This window comes from Salvelinus sp. IW2-2015, unplaced genomic scaffold (genome assembly GCF_002910315.2).
Source record: "Salvelinus sp. IW2-2015 unplaced genomic scaffold, ASM291031v2 Un_scaffold1502, whole genome shotgun sequence".
In the NCBI taxonomy this organism is placed as follows: Eukaryota; Metazoa; Chordata; class Actinopteri; order Salmoniformes; family Salmonidae; genus Salvelinus; species Salvelinus sp. IW2-2015.
In genome coordinates this window covers 193,590-215,483 of record NW_019942950.1, presented here as the reverse complement: position 1 = coordinate 215,483, position 21,894 = coordinate 193,590, and the positions used below count along the sequence as shown (strand labels likewise).

General features: G+C 44.7%; 1 protein-coding gene across 1 annotated transcript in view; it reads right to left on the bottom strand.

Annotated features, from left to right (window-relative positions):
* LOC112071054 (leucine zipper putative tumor suppressor 2 homolog) overlaps positions 1-21,894 on the bottom strand; it is a 53,066-nt gene that overhangs the window by 1,889 nt on the left and 29,283 nt on the right. Inside the window, 4 exon segments of the mRNA XM_024138506.2 lie at positions 528-650; positions 1,649-2,383; positions 6,087-6,501; positions 6,877-7,116. Of these exon segments, the coding sequence (XP_023994274.2) occupies positions 528-650; positions 1,649-2,383; positions 6,087-6,501; positions 6,877-7,079 (1,476 nt within the window). The 5' untranslated portion in view covers positions 7,080-7,116.

The window sequence follows — 21,894 nt, the reverse complement described above, 5'->3', positions numbered from 1 at the left end:
AATCGCCATATAAAGTCCAAAGAAGAAAAAGCCTGGAAGGAGGAGGGATGACTAGAAACGATTCGGTTGACCGTTTTATGTGTGGATTAATTTTCGGAGTAGAGGACCTTGTGCATTTCAGGTAAGATAGCAACTCAACGTTTATATCCCAGGACAAATTAGCTAGCAACAGCAAGCTAGCTAGCTAAATTACCATAAATGTTTTAATGCTTTTCAACCTGTCCCCAAATTAATATAATTGGTTCAGAGTTTGTTTTGATATTTCAACCTGCGTGTCGGGATCGCGTTTGGTGTGGGGAACAAAATCAATTTGCGCACAATGGTGCACGTGCGCGGCCTGTTTGGGTACGGTGTTAGGGTGACATTTTGACAGTCCGAAAATGAAGAGACGCTACCGAAACAGAAGTAACATATCATACAGTAATAAAAAATAATAATAGCTTTTTATGTAACTTGCAACAATACTGTCACACAAAGAAGGGCCCTGCTTCTCAAACTAAGTTGACTGAAGTATCTCTGTCTGTTACCTGTAGCTGTAAGGCCTGTTGTACTCTCTGGGGCTTCTGTGAAGCCTGTTTCATCTTAGAGGAACAGCTCTGTCTCAGCTCTTCCAGCTCTCTCTCACAGCGAAGCTGCTTCTCCTCGTATACCTACAGGACAGGAGGTCAGGGGTTAGACGTCACAGTTTAGAGGTTACATACAGTTACCACATCCAGAGGTCAAACTGTGAACCAGCACTAGTATGGCTCAAAAGTATACACTGAACAAAAATATAAATGTAACATGTAATGTGTTGTTGCCATGTTTCATGAGCTGAAATAAAAGATCCCAGACATTTTCCATACGCACAAAAAGCTTATTCTTTCACAAATTATGTGCACACATTTGTTTACATCCCTGTTAGTGAGCATTTCTCCTTTGCCAAGTTAATCCATCCACCTGACAGGTGTGGCATATCAAGAAGCTGATTAAATAACATGATCATTACACAGGTGCTCCTTGTGCTGGGGACAAAAAAAAAACACTCAAAATATGCAGTTTTGTCACACAACACAATGCCACAGATGTCTCAAGTTTTGAGGGAGCGTGCAATTGGCATGCTGACTGCAGGAATGTCCACCAGAGCTGTTGCCAGACAATCTAATGTTCATAAGCCACCTCCCACATCGTTTTAGTGAATTTGGCAGTACGGGCCTCACAACAGGCCTCACAACCGCAGACCATGTTTAACCACGCCAGCCCAGGACCTCCACATACGGCTTCTTCACCTGCGGGATCGTCTGAAACCAGCCACCCAGACAGCTAATGAAACTGAGGAGTATTTCTGTCTGTAATAAAGCCCTTTTGTGGGAAAAACTAATTCTGATTGGCTGGGCCTGGCTCCCAAYTGGGTGGGCCTAGGCCTTCCCAGGCCAATCCCTGGCTGCGCCCCTGCCCAGTCATGTGAAATCCATAGATTAGGGCGTAATTTATTTATTTAAATATCAACTGTATCATTGAAATTGTAGCATGTTTCATTTATATTTTCGTTCAGTATATATGGAATAATTGAGCTTAGTAATAGAACCAGCAGAAATMACAGAAACAAACATTTTAATCATATTGCTCCTCGAGGAAACAGTTTAGGCCTGCTTAAATCCCCTCTCACCTGACAGATGGCGGCCTCGTTCTCGTCCAGGTTCTRTCTGAGTTGCTGCAGCTCCAGGTCTCTCTCCCTCAACTTCTCCTSCAGCTCCCTAACCACCCCCTCGTAACCCTCCAAGGTCGGGGGCGAGCGCCCACACGACCCGCTGTCCGACAGGGGCTGGCCTCGCCCACTCAGCGACCCTGTGCTCTTACTGGACGACGACCGCCCGCTGTCCGAGTTTGAGTGACCGTGGGAGGTAGAGTGGGCGTGACCTCCGTTGATCCCCGACCCTCCGTTTGTGGTGGTGGTTCTCCCAGGCTCCGGGCCCACCCCGGACCCCACAGACCCTGAACCCGACCCGGAGGCCTCGCTATTGGCCAGGCTGCTGTGGGTGGGCAGGCTGGACAGGGAGTTACGGCCAGAGTCTGACATGGAGCAGGAATGGCTGCTGCGAGCGTTGCGTCCTCCGCTGTATGAGTTCCTCTTGCTATCTGAGGAAGAGGACGAGCCGACCAGAGGTACAACGTTCCCGTAGCTCCCCGTGCCATTGACCACATTATTGAACACGGTATTCACGTTATTGACCACTGTATTTCCGTTATTCCCGTTGATAGACAGGGGCAGGAGGAGGTTGAGGGTGCCTTGGCTCTCAGAGAGGTTGCCCCCTGGTCTCGGGGAGAGGTACTGCACTGAGTGGCGGTTCTTCGGGACCACCGGTTTGAACGCGGTGGGACGGATCAGAATCTTCTCCATGTTCTGCAATGGAAGACAGTATTTGTTAATGAAGACAGTATTTGTTAATGGGAGACAGTATTTGTTAATGAAACACTATTTGTTAATGAAGATAGTATTTGTGTTAATGGAAGATAGTATTTGTTAATGAAGACATTATTTGTTAATGAAGACAGTATTTGTTAATGAAGACATTATTTGTTAATGAAGACAGTATTTGTTAATGAAGACAGTATTTGTTAATGAAGACAGTATTTGTTAATGAAGACAGTATTAGTTAAGTGAAATACATTATTTGTTAAATGAGACAGTTTTGTTAATGAAGACAGTATTTGTTAATGAAGACAGTTATTTGTTAATGAAGACAGTATTGTTAATGAAGACAGTATTTTGTTAATGAAGACAGTATTTTTTAAAATGAAGACAGTATTTGTTTAATGAAGACAGTATTTGTTAATGAAGACAGTATTTTTGTTAATGAAGACAGTATTTGTTAATGAAGACAGTATTTGTTAATGAAGACAGTATTTGTTAATGAAGACAGCATTTGTTAATGAAAGACAGTATTTGTTAATGAAGACAGTATATTAATGAGAACATTGATGTAATGAGACAGTATTTGTTAAATGAAGACAGTATTTGTTAATGAAGACAGTATTTGTTAATGAAGACAGTATTTGTTAATGAAGACAGTAATTGTTAATGAAGACAGTATTTGTTAATGAAGACATTAATTTGTTAATGAAGACAGTATTCTTGTTAATGAAGACATTATTTGTTAATGAAGACATATTTGTTAATGAAAGAACATTATTTTGTTAATGAAGACATTAATTTGTTAATGAGACAGTATTCTGTTAATGAAGACAGTAATTGTTAATGAAGACAGTATTTTGTTAATGAAGACAGTTAGTTATGAGACATTATTTTGTTAATGAAGACAGTAATTTGTTAATGAAGACAGTATTTGTTTAATGAAGACAGTATTTGTTAATCGAAGACAGTATTTGTTAATGAGACATTATTTTTTTAATGAAGACATATTTGTTAATGAAGAACAGTTTTGTTAATGAAGACAGTATTAGTTTATGAAGACATTATTTGTTAATGAAGACAGTATTTGTTATGAAGACATATTTGTTAATGAAGACAGTATTTGTTAATGAAGACAGTGATTTGTTAATGAAGACAGTATTTTGTTAATGAAGACAGTATAGTTAATGAAAGACATTATTTGTTAATGAAGACAGTATTGTTTAATGAAGACAGTATTTGTTAATGAAGACAGTATTGTTATGAAGACAATTTGTTTAATGAAGACAGTAATTTGTTAATGAAGACAGTATTTGTTAATGAAGACAGTATTAGTTAATGAAGACATTTTTGTTAATGAAGACAGTATTTGTTTAATGAAGACAGTATTAGTTAATGAAGACATATTTGTTAATGAAGACATTGTTAATGAACAGTATTTTGTTAATGAAGACATTATTTGTTAATGAAGACAGTATTTGTTAATGAGACAGTAATTTGTTAATGAAGACAGTATTTGTTAATGAAGACAGTATTAGTTAATGAAGACATTATTTGTTAATGAAGAATTATTGTTAATGAAGACAGTATTTGTTAATGAAGACATTATTTGTTAATGAAGACAGTATTTGTTAAGAAAATATTTGTTTTAATGAAACAGTATTTGTTAATGAAGACAGTATTAGTTAATGAAGAATTATTTGTTATTGAAGACAGTATTTGTTAATGAGACAGTATTTGTTAAGAAGACAGTATTTGTTAATGAAGACAGTATTTGTTAATGAAGACAGTATTTGTTAATGAAGACATTATTTTGTTAATGAAAGACAGTATTTGTTAATGAAGACATTATTTGTTAATGAAGACAGTAAATTGTTAATGAAGACATTATTTGCTTAATGAAGACAGTATTTGTTAATGAAGACAGTATTTGTTAATGAAGACAGTATTTGTTTAATGAAGACAGTATAGTTAATGAAGACATTAATTTGTTAATCGAAGACAGTAATTTGTTAATGAAGACAGTATTTGTTAATGAAGACAGTTATTTGTTAATGAAAAGAATTGTTAATGAAGACAGTATTTTTATGAAGACATTTTTGTAATGAAGACAGTATTGTTAATGAAGCAGTATTAGTTAATGAGACATTATTTGTTAATGACGACAGAATTTGTTATGAAGACAGTATTTGTTAATGATTATGTTAAGACATTATTGGTTAATGAAACAGTACTAGTTAATGAAGACATTATTTGTTAATGAAGACATTATTTGTTTAATGAAGACAGTATTTGTTATGAAGACAGTATTTGTTAATGAAGACAGTATTGTTAATGAAGACATTATTTGTTAATGAAGACAGTATTTGGTAATGAAAACAGTATTGTAATGAAACTATTTGTTAATGAAGAATATTTGTTAATGAAGACAGTATTTGTTAATGGAAGAAGTATTTGTTAATGGTTCCTGTTGTTCGTATCAAGTGCATTTCCAGAAAACTCACTTTAATACATCTTAACATTGTTGTTTTTAACGATAAATAATGAATTATTATCATGTTCATGATTTTCCTTATTGCCTGATATCAAAATCATTGAATCTAGACAAGACCCTCTCAATCCTGTAGTATCATAGCTCCACCAACACTTTACTGGCATTTCCTTGTTAAATAAAGGGAAGAAATATAAAAGAAACTGACGTTGGTGATTTATCCAGCAGTGTTAATTAGAAATCCTGGTCTCCTCCCATTGAAGACAGGCACACTGATAGGACGGAAGGTCATTCTGAAAGCTCTGATTGGCTTCATTAATAGTCACAGGTTTCCAGTACGCAGCTTTTTAATGATTTGAGTATGTCACGACATAAGAGAGGGGGTGGGAGAAAAAGAGACGGGGGGCGGAGAGGGTGGGGAGAGGAAGAGAAAGATGAGAGGACGGAGAGCGAGAGGTAGGGACGGATCAAGAGAAGGAGGAGAGAGAGAGACAGAGAAAGATGAAGGACGGAGAGCGAGAGTAGGAGAGCGAGAGGTAGGACGGATCAAGAGAAGAGGAGAGAGAGAGAGGGGGGGGGCGGAGAGCGAGAGGTAGGGATGGATCAAGAGAAGGAGGAGAGAGAGAGGTAGGGACGGATCAAGAGAAGGAGGAGAGAGAGCGACAGAGAATGACAGCTCTCTACACAGGTTTGGTAAGCGGTTTTCTTCATGGTTTCCCTCAGCCCTCATTGAGTGCGTCAGAGAATATAAGATAGCTCTGACATTGATTATAAGACGCGAGGTGACTGACTGTTAAAATATGTGATTATGGTTCCCGCTCTATAAATAGAAATGAATAGCCAATCAGACAGCAGAGAGGATCTAAGGTAAAACATGTCGCATAGTAGCACCTCACCACCGGTGCTGCTTATTAGCTGGGAGTAGTTGGTTAATAGTGAGGTACTGAAACGTTCACCATTATATAGAAGTCTTATTAGCTAGCTAGACTCTATGTTCTGTATATGAGGTTAGTGAGGATTTTACAAGTCAAACTTACAACTGAGAAAGAAAGAAAAGTATACTAATGATAGTGGGCATTACCAACAGGAAGTTGGGATGGTCATTTCTTGACTATATAGTTAATATAGGACTTATTAGGGATACACAGATACCACAAGCTCGGAAACCACTTGACATTTTGGGAATCCCCCTCCGAAACTCACCTTCTCCAGTTTTCCCGACACAGGGATGAGTTTGGGCGGAGGACCGCCGATATTCCCGTTGAGACCTCGGTTATCCCTCTGCTCCTCCAAGTCGCTACACGGACTCCCCACCGTCACCACATGGTTATCATTCTGGTCTCCTACAGTCACTACCTCCTCACTCACAAACCCATAGTTCCCATTCCCTCCACTACCACCACCACCTCCAGCCACACACCCAGCTCCGCCAGCAGAGTTACCCGCTCGGGGCTGCTTCTTGGTGGGCAGTGGCGGCGGCTGGAGCTTGGTGGGCTGGAGCTGGGTCTGGTTGTTGATGACCAGTAGTTGTTCCAGGGAGCTCCCGCTGCGCAGGGTGTGGCTATCACCCTGGAGCCTGAAACAATTGGTGGTTGGGGTGTTACGGCGTGGCTTAGTGCTGAAATAAAAATTATTAGCATTTAGAATAATGATTGATAAGAATTACAGCACACAGCACTTTTCCAGTAGCTCTTTTCCATAGTAAGGGAATAATCACTAGCCTGGCCCCAGGTCTGTTTGTGCTCTTGTTTGGTATGACAATCCCATAAGGAGTTGGCAAGAGAGCAGAAACAAGGCAAAAGACTGGCATCCAGGCTAGAAAATCACCTTGTCCACAACCAATATAGTCTGAGTGCCAGATCTGTTTGTGCTACCATGCCAACTCCTTGTCACTTATTTTCAAGCCATGTTTGTCTTAACCAGGACACCAATAGAGCTGGCAAGGGCATGAACAGACTGGCACCCGGGCTACGACCAATGAGTAGCACCCTACCTGAACTCTCTGGCAGCCCGGCAGTGTCGCTGCTCCTGATGGGTCCGGCCAGAGATGAGGCTGCTGACGGAGCCCATGGTGGCTCCGGGGACAAAGGGGCCACAGGGCCCTCCGACGACAGGGGAGAGGGTGACGATATGGAGGCTGGTGGGAGGCTTGGGGTGGTCAGTCACAGACACAGGCAGGGTCTGAACCAGAGCCATGTTACCTGGACAACACCAGACATACACCCAACACACTCTGCAGAGAGAGAGAGAGAGAGAGAGAGAGAGAGACAGTAACACAATTAGACCCAACCCAATGAAGAGAAAACTAAAATATATTTACACATTGGAAAGAATTAACACAAAAACTGAGCAAACTAGAATGCTATTTGGCCCTAAACAGAGAGTACACAGTGGCAGAATACCTGACCACTGTGACTGACCAATTATTAATGAAAGCTTTGACTATGTACAGACTCAGTGAGCATAGCCTTGCTATTGAGAAAGGCCGCTGTAGGCAGACCTGGCTCTCAAGAGAAGACAGGGTTTTTGACCATGATAGATCGTTGGTGATGTGGACACCAAGGAGTAGACCTCAGACCGCCTTTTCCTGTAGTTCACGGTCAGCTCTTTTGTCTTGCTCACATCGAGGGAGAGGCTGTTGTCCTGGCACCATACTGCCAGTTCTCTGACCTCCTCCCTATAGGCTGTCTCATCGTTGTCGGTGATCAGGCCTACCAATGTTGTGTCATCAGCAAACTTAATGATGGTGTTGGAGTCGTGTTTGGCCACTCAGTCGTGGGTGAACAGGGAGTACACGAGGGGACTAAGTACACACCCCTAAGGGGCCCCAGTGTTGAGGATCTGCGTGGCAGACGTGTTGTTGCCTACCCTTACCACCTGGGGCCGGCCCGTCAGGAAGTCCAGGATATCGTTGCAGAGGGAGGTGTTTAGTCCTAGGGTCCTTAGCTTAGTGATGAGCTTCATGGGTACTATGGTGTTGAATGCTAAGCTGTAGTCAATGAACAGCATTCTCACATAGGTGTTCCTTTTGTCCAGGTGGGAAAGGGCAGTGTGGAGTGCAATTGAGATTGTGTCATCTGTGGATCTGTTGGTTGTGGTATGCGAATTGGAGTGGGTCTAGGGTATCCGTGAGGATGCCTTTTATGTGAGCCATGACCAGTCTTTCAAAGCACTTTATTGGCTACTGTGAGTGTGAGTGCTACGGGGCGGTAATCATTTAGGCAGGTTACCTTTGCTTCCTTGGGCACAGGGACTATGGTGGTCTGCTTGAAACATGTAGGTATTACAGATTCAGTCAAGGAGAGGTTGAAAATGTCAGTGAAGACACTAGCCAGTTGGTCGGCGCATGCTTTGAGTACACATCCTGGTAATCCATCTGGCCCCGCGGCTTTGTGAATGTTGACCTGCTTAAAGGTCTAGCTCACATCGGCTACCGAGAGCGTTATCACACAGTCATCCAGAACAGCTGGTGCTCTCGTGCATGCTTCAGTGTTGCTTGCCTCGAAGCGAGCATAGATGCATTTAGCTCGCCTGGTAGCCTCGAGTCACTGGGCAGCTTGCGTCTGGGTTTCCCTTTGTAGTCCGTAATAGTTTCCAAGCTCTGCCACATCCGACGAGCATCAGAGCAGGTGTAGTAGGATTCAATCTTAATCCTGTATTGATGCTTTGCTTGTTTGATGGTTCGTCTGAGGGCATAGCGGGATTTCTTATAGGCATCCGAATTAGTGTCCTACTCCTTGAAAGCGGCAGCTCTAGCCTTTAGCTCGATGCGGATGTTGCCTGTAATCCATGGCTTCTGGTTGGGATATGTACGTACGGTTACTGTGGGGATGACGTTGTCGATGCACTTATTGATGAAGCTGATGACTGAGGTTGTATACTCCTCAATGCCATTGGATGAATTCCGGAACATATTCCAGTCTGTACTAGCAAAACAGTCCTGTAGCGTAGCATCCTTGTCATCTGACCACTTCTGTATTGAGCGAGTCACTTGTACTTCCTGCTTGAGTTTTTGCTTGTAAGCAGGATTCAGGACGAAATAATTATTGTCAGATTTGCCAAATGCATTCCTATTTTCCTCCGTCTTTTTTTCACGCAAATGGCAGGGATCTGGGCCTGTTCCCGGGAGAGCAGTATATCTTTCTCGTCAAACTTGTTGAAGGAATAAGCTTCTACCAGTTCGTGGTGAGTAATAGCTGTTCTGATGTCTAGAAGTTATTTTCGGTCATAAGAGACGGTACCAGAAACATTATGTACAAAATAAGTTAAAAAATAAGTTACAAACAACGCAAAAAAACTAACAAAATAGCACAATTGGTTACGAGCATGTAAAACGCCAGCGTTCCTCTTCGGCGCCATCATCACTCAGGTTGTTGTCATTGATGATCTTTTTGGCCTTCCTGTGACATCGGGAGCTGTAGGTGTCCTGGAGGGCAGGTAGTTTGACCCCGGTGACGCGTTGTGCAGGTATGAGGGTGACTGTGTGCTGAGTGAGTGTGTGTGTGTGAGAAGTTGACCACTTCCCAGGCCAGAATCATCATGGATCACATCCTCCTTTCACCTTCAGCCCCCCACCCCTCTCCTCACCCCCAGCCCAGCCAAGGTCTACTCTGCCTGAAATAATGGCATTAGAGGACCCTCCAGGACGGTAGGTGCCCCCCCCTACCCTAACCCTGTGACCCCAGCAGGAGTGGGCCGTTGCTGGGCAGACTCCCTCCTCTCCCCCTTGACCTCCAGGGGCCCGGTTTTGTTCCTGCTACTCTGGGATACAAATCCCCAGAGCTAATTTCTCTCTGATGTTGTTCACCGATTATTTCTAAAGTTATTGAAGTAACTCCTCCTCCTCCCTCACACACACATTCCCCGCTCCATTCTCCTTCACTAGTTAGACCGAGCTAAAATACACTTCACCTTCTCTTCTCCAAATCATGCTGAGAAAGTGTGTTTGTTGTCTGAGCTCTACTTTGCCTCAGATGCAGTGAGGGTAATTAGCAGAGGATGATTTGGGAGAATGCCACAAAAACACTGCAGAAGTATCTTGTTCTTTGGAAGCTTATGTAAATAAGTTTTGAAAAACTTTAAAGTATGACAATGCCTTAACAGAAAATGCTTTAAACTGTAACAAAGTGCCTAACGAGCTTGTCTGGTGATGCAACTCCATTCCCCATCTTTGAATAGCATCTGACGAATGACTGAAGAGATGTAAAAGAGGAATGAGGCTCCAGAGAACTCTCTCTTTCTGATATCTAGTAGATGAGACTGAGGGGTAGTGGTGTGACCGAGGATCTTTACGTCTACCTCTACCCAGATAGGATCAGTCACTGGGAAGTACATGATAAATCTGTTAATAACTCCAGGGTTGCCACAGGGAAGAAAGGATTATTACGGATATCTGAGTAACCTCTGGGATTTTACAGAATCTCTACAGACTTCCGGAATGTCTATGGTGCTCCAGAGAGAAAGAAAGGGTGGAAAAGCCAGGTATTCCAATCAAGAGGCACAGCAGAGATCCCAAATCTCTTGGGAATGAGGACACTTGAGACTTAATCCTGTTTGGTTAGTGTTTGGTGTGCATACAGATACTGAGCATCATGGGTAAGAGGGGTTTTCAAGGAATGGCCATTTCCTGTCTCTGTACGCACATACACTGAGTGTACAAAACATTATGAACACCTTCCTAATATTGAGTTGCACCCCCTTTTTCCTCAGAACAGCCTTAATTTGTTGGGGCATGTACGCTACAAAATGTCAAAAGTATTCTACAGGGACGCTGGCCCATGTTGACTTCAATCCTTCCCACAGTTGTGTCAAGTTGGCTGGATGTCCTTTGGTTGGTGGACCATTCTTGATACACATGGGAAACTGTTCAGCGTAAAAAACCCAGCAGCGTTGCAGTTCTTGACACACTCAAACCAGTGCGCCTGGCACCTACTACCATAACCTGTTCAAAGGTTATTTTGGCAGTTACTTGTACGTTTGATCATGCTAATAAAAATCTTTAACAATTCAAGAAAAGTATGTACACATATAATATATTATTTATGTACCTGCTGAGGGGAGGACGGCTCATAATAATGGCCGGAACGGAGTGAATGTGTCACGTTCCTGACCGGTTTTCTGTTATTTTGTATGTGTTAGTCGGTCAGGGCGTGAGTTTGGGTGGGCAGTCTATGTTATGTGTTTCTATGTTGGTAAAGGGTGACCTGATATGGTTCTCAATTAGAGGCAGGTGGTTTTCATTTCCTCTGATTGAGAGCCATATTAAGGTAGGTGTTTTCACATTGATTGTTGTGGGTGGTTGTCTCCTGTGTCTGTGTTTGTCGCGCCACACGGGACTGTCTCGGTTTGTTTGTARGTTCGTTCTTTTGTGTAGTCTGTTTTTCCTGTTCGTGCGTTCTTCGTTACATGTAAGTTCTTACGTTCAGGTCAGTCTACATTCGTTTTGTTATTTTGTTTAGTATCAAGTATAGTTCGTTTTTTGTCTTGTTTAAATAAATCATGTCAAGTTACAACGCTGCGTTTTGGTCGAATCCCTGCTCCTCCTCTTTGGATGAAGAGGAGGAGGAATTCCGTTACAGAACCACCCACCAAACCCGGACCAAGCAGCGGGACCACGAACAGTGGTCCACGAAACAAGGATTGCAGGATTTCTGGAGTTGGGAGGAAATCATAGAAGGAAAAGGACCATGGGCTAAGGTGGGAGTGAATCGCCGCTCTGGGGAGGAGAAGGAGGCAGCCACAGCCCAGGAGCGGAGATATGAAGGTACGCGGCTAGCACGGAAGCCTGTGAAGAAACCCCAAACATTTCTTGGGAGGGGGGGGCTAAGAGGTAGTGGGCCGAGGGCAGGTAGGAGACCTGCGCCCACTTCCCAGGCTAACCGTGGAGAGCGGGAGTACGGGCAGACACCATGTTACGCAGTAGAGCGCACGGTGTCTCCTGTACGTGTTCATAGCCCGGTGCGGGTTATTCCACCTCCCTGCACTGGTAGGGCTAGATTGGGCATTGAGCCAAGTGCCATGAAGCCGGCTCTACATATATGGCCTCCAGTACGTCTCCTTGGGCCGGCTTACATGGCACCAGCCTTACGCGGTGTCGGTGTCCCCGGTTCGCCTACATAGCCTGGTGCGGGTTATTCCACCTCCCCGCACTGGGCGGGCGACGGGGAGCATTCAACCAGGTAAGGTTGGGCAGGCTCGGTGCTCAAGGGAGCCAGTACGCCTGCACGGTCCGGTATTTCCGSCGCCACCTCCCCGCCCCAGCCCAGTACCACCAGTGCCTACACCACGCACCAGGCTTCCAGTGCGTTTCCAGAGCCCTGTTCCTCCTCCACGCACTCTCCCTATGGTGCGTGTCTCCAGCCCAGTGCCTCCAGTTCCGGCACCACGCACTAAGCCACCTGTGCGTCTCCAGAGCCCTGTACACACTGTTCCTTCTCCCCGTACTCGTCCTGATGTGCGTGCCCTCAGCCCGGTGCCACCAGTGCCGGTACCACGCACCAGGTCCATAGTACGTTTTGAGAGTCCAGTGTGCCCTGTCCCTGCTCCCCGCACTAGCCTGAAGGTGCGTGTCCTTAGCCCGGTGCCTCCAGTTCTGGCACCATGCACCAGGCCTACAGTGCGCCTCATCCGGCCAGAGCCATCCGTCTCCACCCAGCGCCATCTGAGCCAATCCGTCTCCCCAGCGCCATCTGAGCCATCAGTCCCCCAGCGCATCTGAGCCATCCGTCTCCCCAGCGCCATCTGAAGCCATCCGTCTGCCCAGTGCCGTCTGAGCCATCCGTCTGTCCCGAGCCATTAGAGCCGCCCGTCTGTCCCGAGCCGTCAGAGCCGTTAGTCAGTCAGGAGCCGCTAGAGCCATTCGTCAGTCAGGATCTGCCAGAGCCACCAACCAGACAGGATCTGCCAGAGCCGTCAGCGAGCCATGAGCGTCCAGAGCCGTCAGCCAGCCATGAGCGTCCAGAGCCGTCAGCCAGCCATGAGCGTCCAGAGCCGTCAGCTAGCCATGAGCGTCCAGAGCCGTCAGCATAGCATGAGCGTCCAGAGCCGTCAGCTAGCCGAGCGTCCAGAGCCGTCAGCCAGCCCGGAGCTGCCAGTAATCCAGAACTGCCCCTCAGTCCAGAGTGTCTCTCTGTCCGGAGCTGCCCTTCAGTCCGGAGTTGCCCCTCTATCCTGAGTTTACTCTCTATCCTGACCTATCTCTCTGTCCTGAGCTACCTTATCCCGGTGCTGCCCCTTATCTCGACGGTACCCTTTAAATTAAAGTGGGTGGAATAGGAGGGTGGTCATTCAGAGGGAGAATACGGAAGCTGGGATTGACTATGGTGGGGTGGGGACCTCGCCCAGAGCCTGAGCCACCACTGTGGTCAGACGCCCACCCAGACCCTCCCCTAGACTTTTGGTGGTGCGTTCGGAGTACGCACCTTGAGGGGGGGTTATGTCACGTTCCTGACCGTTTTCTGTTATTTTGTATGTGTTAGCGGTCAGGGCGTGAGTTTGGGTGGGCAGTCTATGTTATGTGTTTCTATGTTGGAAAGGGTGACCTGATATGGTTCTCAATTAGAGGCAGGTGGTTTTCCTTTCCTCTGATTGAGAGCCATATTAAGGTAGGTGTTTTCACATTGATTGTTGTGGGTGGTTGTCTCCTGTGTCTGTGTTTGTCGCGCCACACGGGACTGTCTCGGTTTGTTTGTATGTTCGTTCTTTTTGTGTAGTCTGTTTTTCCTGTTCGTGGTTCTTCGTTACATAAGTCTTACGTTCAGGTCAGGGTCTACATTCGTTTTGTTATTTTGTTTAGTATCAAGTATAGTTCGTTTTTTGTCTTGTTTAAATAAATCATGTAAAGTTACAACGCTGCGTTTTGGTCGAATCCCTGCTCCTCCTCTTCGGATGAACAGAATTACAGAATGGAATGACATCAAACCATGTGTTTGATGTATTTGATACCATTCCACTGATTCTACTCCAGCCATTACCACGAGTCTGTCCTCCCCAATTAAGATACCACCAACCTCCTGTGCTCTGTACTGCCTTAGTAATCATGATTCATGACATGTCATATCAAAAGTCCTTTTCAATAACCAAGTTCTCCCTAGTTGCTGTAGGGTGTCTGGCCATTTGGCTGAAGAATGCTCTCCTTCCCTCCCTGATCTTCTGTCTAGCAACAAGGATAGATAGAGTTGCAGAGAGCAGTAAATGTCAAGTAACTTACTTCAGCATGGAGCCAACACAATGTTTCCGTCTTTTACCTCTTCTCCTCCCTCCACTCATTCCTCTTTCCTGTCCATGTTTATTTTCTGCCACATCCTCTTCCTCCCTTTCTCCCTTAATTTTTTCCTGTTCTGGATTATCACTCCACCGCACTCCTGTCTTTCCTCCTGTCCCTTCCCTCTCCAACCCCATTTCCACACCGCTCCATTTCGATGTATCATTTCCCTTACTAAGCCACCATAGCGTGACGGAACCATGGCAAAGCAACCGTGAGCAACAGGTGTAGGATATCAATCTGATTACAGTAGGAATACAGTAGGGGAATCCAAAGGTCAAAAGTGACAATATTAATTTCACAGAACTCATGGGCATTGAGCAAGTGCATAAGCTTTTTGTCCTTACAGCAGCTTAGGGTTAGGGTAACAGTTAGGGTTTGTGGTGAAAATCACACCTGTGGAACGGCAGGTAGCCTAGCGGTTAAGAGCGTTGGGCCAGTAACTGAAAAGTTGCTGGTTCGAATCCCTGAGCTGACAAGGTGCAAAATCTGTCGATGTGCCCTCAAGCAAAGCACTTAACCCTAATTGCTCCTGTAAGATGCTCTGGATAAGAGCGTCTGATAAATGAGTAAAATCTACAAACAATGCTTGCCCATATGGTGACTGTCATACTTCCCTCCTCTCTAGCATGGCTGAAGTGACGACAGTTGGATCTAGGTCACAACAACGGCAAAGAAACATCCCCACACACGTGCTTCAAATCAACATTTATTGGACACATACACATATTTAACAGATGTTATTGCGGGTATAGCGAAATGCTTGTGTTCCTAGCTCCAAGTATGCAGTAACACACACAGCTGCAGAAGCATTGTCTCCGTTTATCAGATAAGATTGTGTTGTCTGGAGGCAGAAATGCACGCACGCACACAAGTGTTACGACATGGATGTATAATTGATGTAAGGAGGGATTTACGTTTCAGGAATACAGCTTAATTATGGGTCTCTCTGTTGATTAACGCAAAGACACATGCACACGAACACACACTTGAACACTTAAAGCTGCAATATGTACAATTTTGGAATGGAAGTTATAGATCGGTTGTTCTCATTGAAAGCAGGTCTAAGAAGTGGTAGATCTGTTCTATGTGCGCTATTTCTATGGTTCCTGGTCTTAAGTTTCGTTTTTTTCGTCTTCTACTTTCGGGTTTGTACACCAGCTTCAAACAGCAGAAAATACAATATTATTGGTTATTGAAAAGATATTTCACAGTGGTTGATTCTCTACACTATAGTTGCTGGTTTTGTCACATAAACTGAAATTAGGCGAACTATTAGAATTTTAACAACCAGGAAATGGCGGAGTGATTACTGCATAGTGCACCTTTAAAATAGATAAATTCTAAACTGACTATAGAGATCCCAATAATACACTGTCACAGTTAACGATATCAGACAGACATATAAATGAGCAGAGAGGTTTAACACAGAGAACAGAGAAGGGACAAGAGAGATAGAGAAGAGAGAGAGAGATAGAGAAGAGAGAAGGGATAAGAGAGATAGAGAGATAGAGAAGAGAGAGAGAAAGAGAGCGAGAGAAGCAAGATAGTTAGTGAGTAACTCACTGACTGACTGAGTGACTGGCTGACTCTCTGACTCACTGACTGACTGAGTGACTGGCTGACTCTCTGACTCACTGACTGGCTGAGTGACTGGCTGACTCTCTGACTCGCTGACTGACTGAGTGACTGGCTGACTCTCTGACTCGCTGACTGGCTGAGTGACTGGCTGACTCTCTGACTCACTGACTGACTGAGTGACTGGCTGACTCTCTGACTCGCTGACTGGCTAGGAGAAACAGAGATATAGGAAAAGAATGAGTGAGTCATGTTAAAGTTTAAACCATACCTAATAAGGAGCCATGTCCATTGGTCACACATCCACTGAAACTTTACATTCAAATCTCAGACGGGTTGAAACAGATACTGTTACTTTAACTCTTTAACAAAGAGAGATCTCCTTTCATGCCTGTCCAAAAGCTTGGAGGTTATTGCCCTTACATTCCTCCACAGAGACTGTCTGTCTGATGTCTCTGTCACCTTCCCTCACATGGCTTTTAGACCTGTAGCGCGTGTGTCCACTCCTTACTAGCTTATGGCTCCTGAGCGGCGCACTGGTCTAAGGCACTCTGGTTCGATCCCGGGCTGTATCACAACCGGCCGTGATCGGGAGTCCCATAGGGCGGCGCAAAATTGGTCCTGCGTCGTCCGGGTTAGGGGCGGGTTTGGCCGGGGTAGGCCGTCATTGTAAATTAAAATGTGTTCTTAACTGACTTGCCTAGTTAAATAGAAAAATTAAATAAAAAATAGCCTCTATGGCTGCCAGTCGGTTTCTGTGTTTGCCAATTGTTCCTAGTACGTAAAAAGTACGTAGCTTTGCTGAATGAATCAGTCTGCCACCAGGTTACTAACCCACTACATTAAAGTCCAGCTGGTGAACGCTGGATATAGTCAGATGAAACCAGCTAGTGAACGCTGGATATAGTCAGATGAAACCAGCTAGTGAACGCTGGATGTAGTCAGAATTGAAACAACTAGTGACGCTGGATGTAGTCAGATGAAAACCAGCTAGTGAAAAGCTGGATTAGTCAGATGAAACCAGCTAGTGAAGCGGATGTAGTCCGATGAAACCAGCTAGTGAACGCTGGCCTGTAGTCAGATGAAACCAGCTAGTGAACGCTGGACAATAAATAGTCGGATTGAAACAGCTAGTGAACGCTGGGATGTAGTCAGATGAAACCAGCTAAGTGAACGCTGGATATAGTCAGATGAAACAACTAGTGAACGCTGGATGTAGTCAGATGAAACCGAACTAGTGAACGCTGGAATAGTCAGATGAAACCACTAGTGACGCTGGATATAGTCAGATGAAACCAGCTAGTGAACGCTGGATATAGTCAGATGAACCAACTAGTGAACGCTGGATGTAGTCAGATGAAACAACTAGTGACACGCTGGATTAGTCAGATGAAACCAGCTAGTGAAGCTGGATGTAGTCAGATGAAACCAACTAGTGAACGCTGGATGTAGTCAGATGAACAAGTAGTGAACGCTGGATATAGTAGATGAAACAACTAGTGAAACGCTGGATATAGTCAGATGAAAGCTAGTGAACGCTGGATATAGTCAGATGAAACCAGCTAGTGAACGCTGGATATAGTCAGATGAAACAACTAGTGAACGCTGGATATAGTCAGATGAACAGCTAGTGAACGCTGGATTAGTCAGATGAAACCAGCTAGTGAACGCTGGAATATAGTCAGATGAAACCAACTAGTGAACGCTGGATGTAGTCAGATGAAACACAGCTAGTGAACGCTGGATATGAGTCAGATGAACCAGCTAGTGAACGCTGGATATGTCAGATGAACAACTAGTGAACGCTGGATGTCAGATGAAACGCAGCTAGTGAACGCTGCTGTAGTCAGATGAAACCAACTAGTGAACGCTGGATATAGTCAGATGAAACCAGCTAGTGAAAGCTGGATATAGTCAGATGAAACCAGCTAGTGAACGCTGGATGTAGTCAGATGAAACCAGCTAGTGAACGCTGGATGTAGTCAGATGAAACCAGCTAGTGAACGCTGCTGGTAGTCAGATGAAACCAGCTAGTGAACGCTGGATATAGTCAGATGAAACCAGCTAGTGAAAAGCTGGATATAGTCAGATGAACCAGCTAGTGACGCTGGATGTAGTCAGATGAAACCAGCTAGTGAACGCTGGATGTAGTCAGATGAAACCAGCTAGTGAACGCTGCTGTAGTCAGATGAAAAACACTAGGTGAACGCTGGATATGTCAGATGAAACCAGCTAGTGAACGCTGGATATAGTCAGATGAAACCAAAAGTGAGCTGGATTAGTCAGATGAACAACTAGTGAACGCTGGATATAGTCAGATGAAACCAGCTAGTGAACGTGGATGTAGTCAGATGAACAACTAGTGAACGCTGGATGTAGTCAGATGAAACCAACTAGTGAACGCTGGATGTAGTCAGATGAAACCAGCTAGTGAAAGCTGGATATAGTCAGATGAAACCAAGCTAGTGAACGCTGGATGTAGTCAGATGAAACCAGCTAGTGAACGCTGGTATAGTTAGATGAAACCAGCTAGTGAACGCTGCTGTAGTCAGATGAAACCAGCTAGTGAACGCTGGATATAGTCAGATGAACCAGCTAGTGAACGCTGGATATAGTCAGATGAAACCAATCGTGAACGCTGGATGTAGTCAGATGAAACCAACTAGTGAACGCTGAAGTAGTCAGATGAAACCAACTAGTGAACGCTGGATGTAGTCAGATGAACCAACTAGTGAACGCTGGATGTAGTCAGATGAAACCAACTAGTGAACGCTGGATGTAGTCAGATGAAACCAACTAGTGAAAGCTGGATATAGTCAGATGAAACCAGCTAGTGAACGTGCCTGTAGTCAGATGAAACCAGCTAGTGAACGCTGTCTGTAGTCAGATGAAACCAGCTAGTGAACCTTCTGTAGTCAGATGAAACCAGCTAGTGAAGCTGCCTGTAGTCAGATGAAACCAGCTAGTGAACGTGCTGTAGTCAAATGAACAGCTGTGAACGCTGCTGTAGTCAGATGAAACCAGCTAGTGAACACTGCCTGTTAGTCAGATAAAACAGCTAGAGTGAACACTGCTGTAGTCAGATGAAACCAGCTAGTGAACACTGCCTGTAGTCAGATGAACAGCTAGTGACGCTGCTGTAGTCAGATGAAACCAGCTAGTGACCCTTCTGTAGTCAGATAAACAGCTAGTGAACGCTGCTGTAGTCAGATGAAACCAGCTAGTGAACGCTGGATGTAGTCAGATGAAACAGCTAGTGAACCTGCTGTAGTCAGATGAAACAGCTAGTGAACCGCTGTTAGTCGATAACCAGTAGTGAACTGCCTGTAGTCAGATGAAACCAGCTTAGTGAACGCTGCTGTAGTCAGATGAAACCAGCTAGTGAACGCTGGCTGTAGTCAGATGAAACGCCTAGTGAACGCTGGATATAGTCAGATGAACCATAGTGAAGCTGGATATAGTCAGATGAAACCAGCTAGTGAAGCTGGATATAGCTCAGATGAAACCAGCTAGTGAACGCTGGATATAGTCAGATGAAACCAGCTAGTGAACGCCTGGATATAGTCAGATGAAAAAGCTAGTGAACGCTGTGTAGTCAGATGAAACAGCTAGTGAACGCTGTGTAGTAGAGATGAAACCAGCTAGTGAACGCTGGATATAGTCAGATGAAACAACTAGTGAACGCTGGATGTAGTCAGATGAAACAACTAGTGAACGCTGGATATAGTCAGATGAAACAACTAGTGAACGCTTGGATGTAGTCAGATGAACAACTAGTGAACGCTGGATATAGTCAGATGAAACAGCTAGTGAACGCGTGGATGTAGTCAGATGAAACCAACTAGTGAACGCTGGATGTGTCAGATGAAACCAACTAGTGAACGCTGGATATGTCAGATGAAACCAACTAGTGAAAGCTGGATATAGTCAGATGAAACAGCTAGTAACGCTGGATATAGTCAGATGAAACCAGCTAGTGAACGCTGGATATGTCAGATTGAAACCAACTAGTGAAAGCTGATATAGTCAGATGAAACCAGCTAGTGAACGCTGGATGTATTCAGATGAAACCAGCTAGTGAAGCCTGGATATAGTCAGATGAAACCAACTAGTGAACGCTGGATGTAGTCAGATGAAACAACTAGTGAACGCTGGATATAGTCAGATGAAACCAGCTAGTGAACGCTGGATATAGTCAGATGAAACCAACTAGTGAACGCTGGATGTAGTCAGATGAAAACGCTAGTGAACCGTGCCTGTAGTCAGATGAAACAGCTAGGAACGCTGGATATTCAGATGAAACCAGCTAGTGAAGCTGGATATAGTCAGTTGACAGTAGTGAACGCGGATGTAGTCAGATGAAACCAGCTAGTGAACGCTGGATGTAGTCAGATGAAACCAGCTAGTGAACGCTGGCTGTAGTCAGATGAAACCAGCTAGTGAACGCTGGATATAGTCAGATGAAACCAGCTAGTGAACGCTGGATATAGTCAGATGAACAACAAGTGAACGCTGGATGTAGTCAGATGAACCCAACTAGTGAACGCTGGATATAGTCAGATGAAACAGCTAGTGAACGCTGGATGTAGTCAGATGAACCCACTAGTGAACGCTGGAATGTAGTAGAATGAAACCAGCTAGTGAACGTGGATGTAGAGTCAGATGACCAGCTGTGAAAGCTGGATATAGTCAGATGACCAGCTAGTGAAGCTGGATGTAGTCAGATGAAACCAGCTAGTGAACGCTGGATATAGTAGATGAAACAGCTAGTGAACGCTGGATTAGTTAGATGAAACCAGCTAGTGAACGTGCTGTAGTCAGATTGAAACCAGCTAGTGAACGCTGGATATAGTCAGATGAAACCAGCTAGTGAACGCTGGATGTAGTCAGATGAAACAACTAGTGAACGCTGGATGTAGTCAGATGAACCAACTAGTGAACGCTGATGTAGTCAGATGAAACCACTAGTGAACGTGGTGTAGTCAGATGAACAACTAGTGAACGCTGGATGTAAGTCAATGAAACCAGCTAGTGAAAGCTGGATATAGTCGATGAAACCAGCTAGTGAACGCTGCCTGTAGTCAGATGAACCAGCTAGTGAACGCTGTCTGTAGTCAGATGAAACCAGCTAGTGAACCTTCCTGTAGTCAGATGAAACCAGCTAGTGAACGCTGCCTGTAGTCAGATGAAACCAGTAGTGAAGCGCTGCCTGTAGTCAATGAAACCAGCTAGTGAACGCTGCTGTAGTCAGATGAAACCAGCTAGTGAAACTGCCTGTAGTCAGATGAAACAGCTAGTGAACACTGCCTGTAGTCAGATGAAACCAGCTAGTGAACACTGCCTGTAGTCAGATGAAACCAGCTAGTGAACGCTGCTGTAGTCAGATGAAACCAGCTAGTGAACCTTCTGTGTCAGATGAAACCAGCTAGTGAAGCTGCCTGTAGTCAGATGAAACCAGCTAGTGACGCTGGATGTAGTCAGATGAAACCAGCTAGTGAACCGCTGTAGTCAGATGAAACGTAGTGAAACTGCCTGTGTCAGATGAAACCAGCTAGTGAACACTGTGTAGTCAGATGAAACCAGCTAGTGACGCTGCCTGTAGTCAGATGAAACCAGCTAGTGAACGCTGCCTGTAGTCAGATGAAACCGCTAGTGAACGCTGGATATAGTCAGAATGACCAGCTAGTGAACGCTGGATATAGTCAGATGAAACCAGCTAGTGAACGCTGGATATAGCAGATGAAACCAGCTAGTGAACGCTGGATATAGTCAGATGAAACCAGCTAGTGAAACGCTGGATATAGTCAGATGAAACCAGCTAGTGAACGCTGCCTGTAGTCAGAATGAAACCAGCTATGAACGCTGCTGTAGTAGATGAAAAGCTAGTGAACGCTGGTATAGTCAGATGAAACCAGCTAGTGAACGCTGGATATAGTCAGATGAAACAGCTAGTGAACGGACTGTATAGATGAAACCAGCTAGTGAACGCTGGATATAGTCAGATGAAACCAGCTAGTGAACGCTGTCCTGTAGTCAAATGAAACCAGCTAGTGAACGCTGATATAGTCAGATGAAACCAGCTAGTGAACGCTGATATGTTAGATGAAACCAGCTAGTGAACGCTGGCTGTAGTCAGATGAAACCAGCTAGTGAACCCTCTGTAGTCAGATG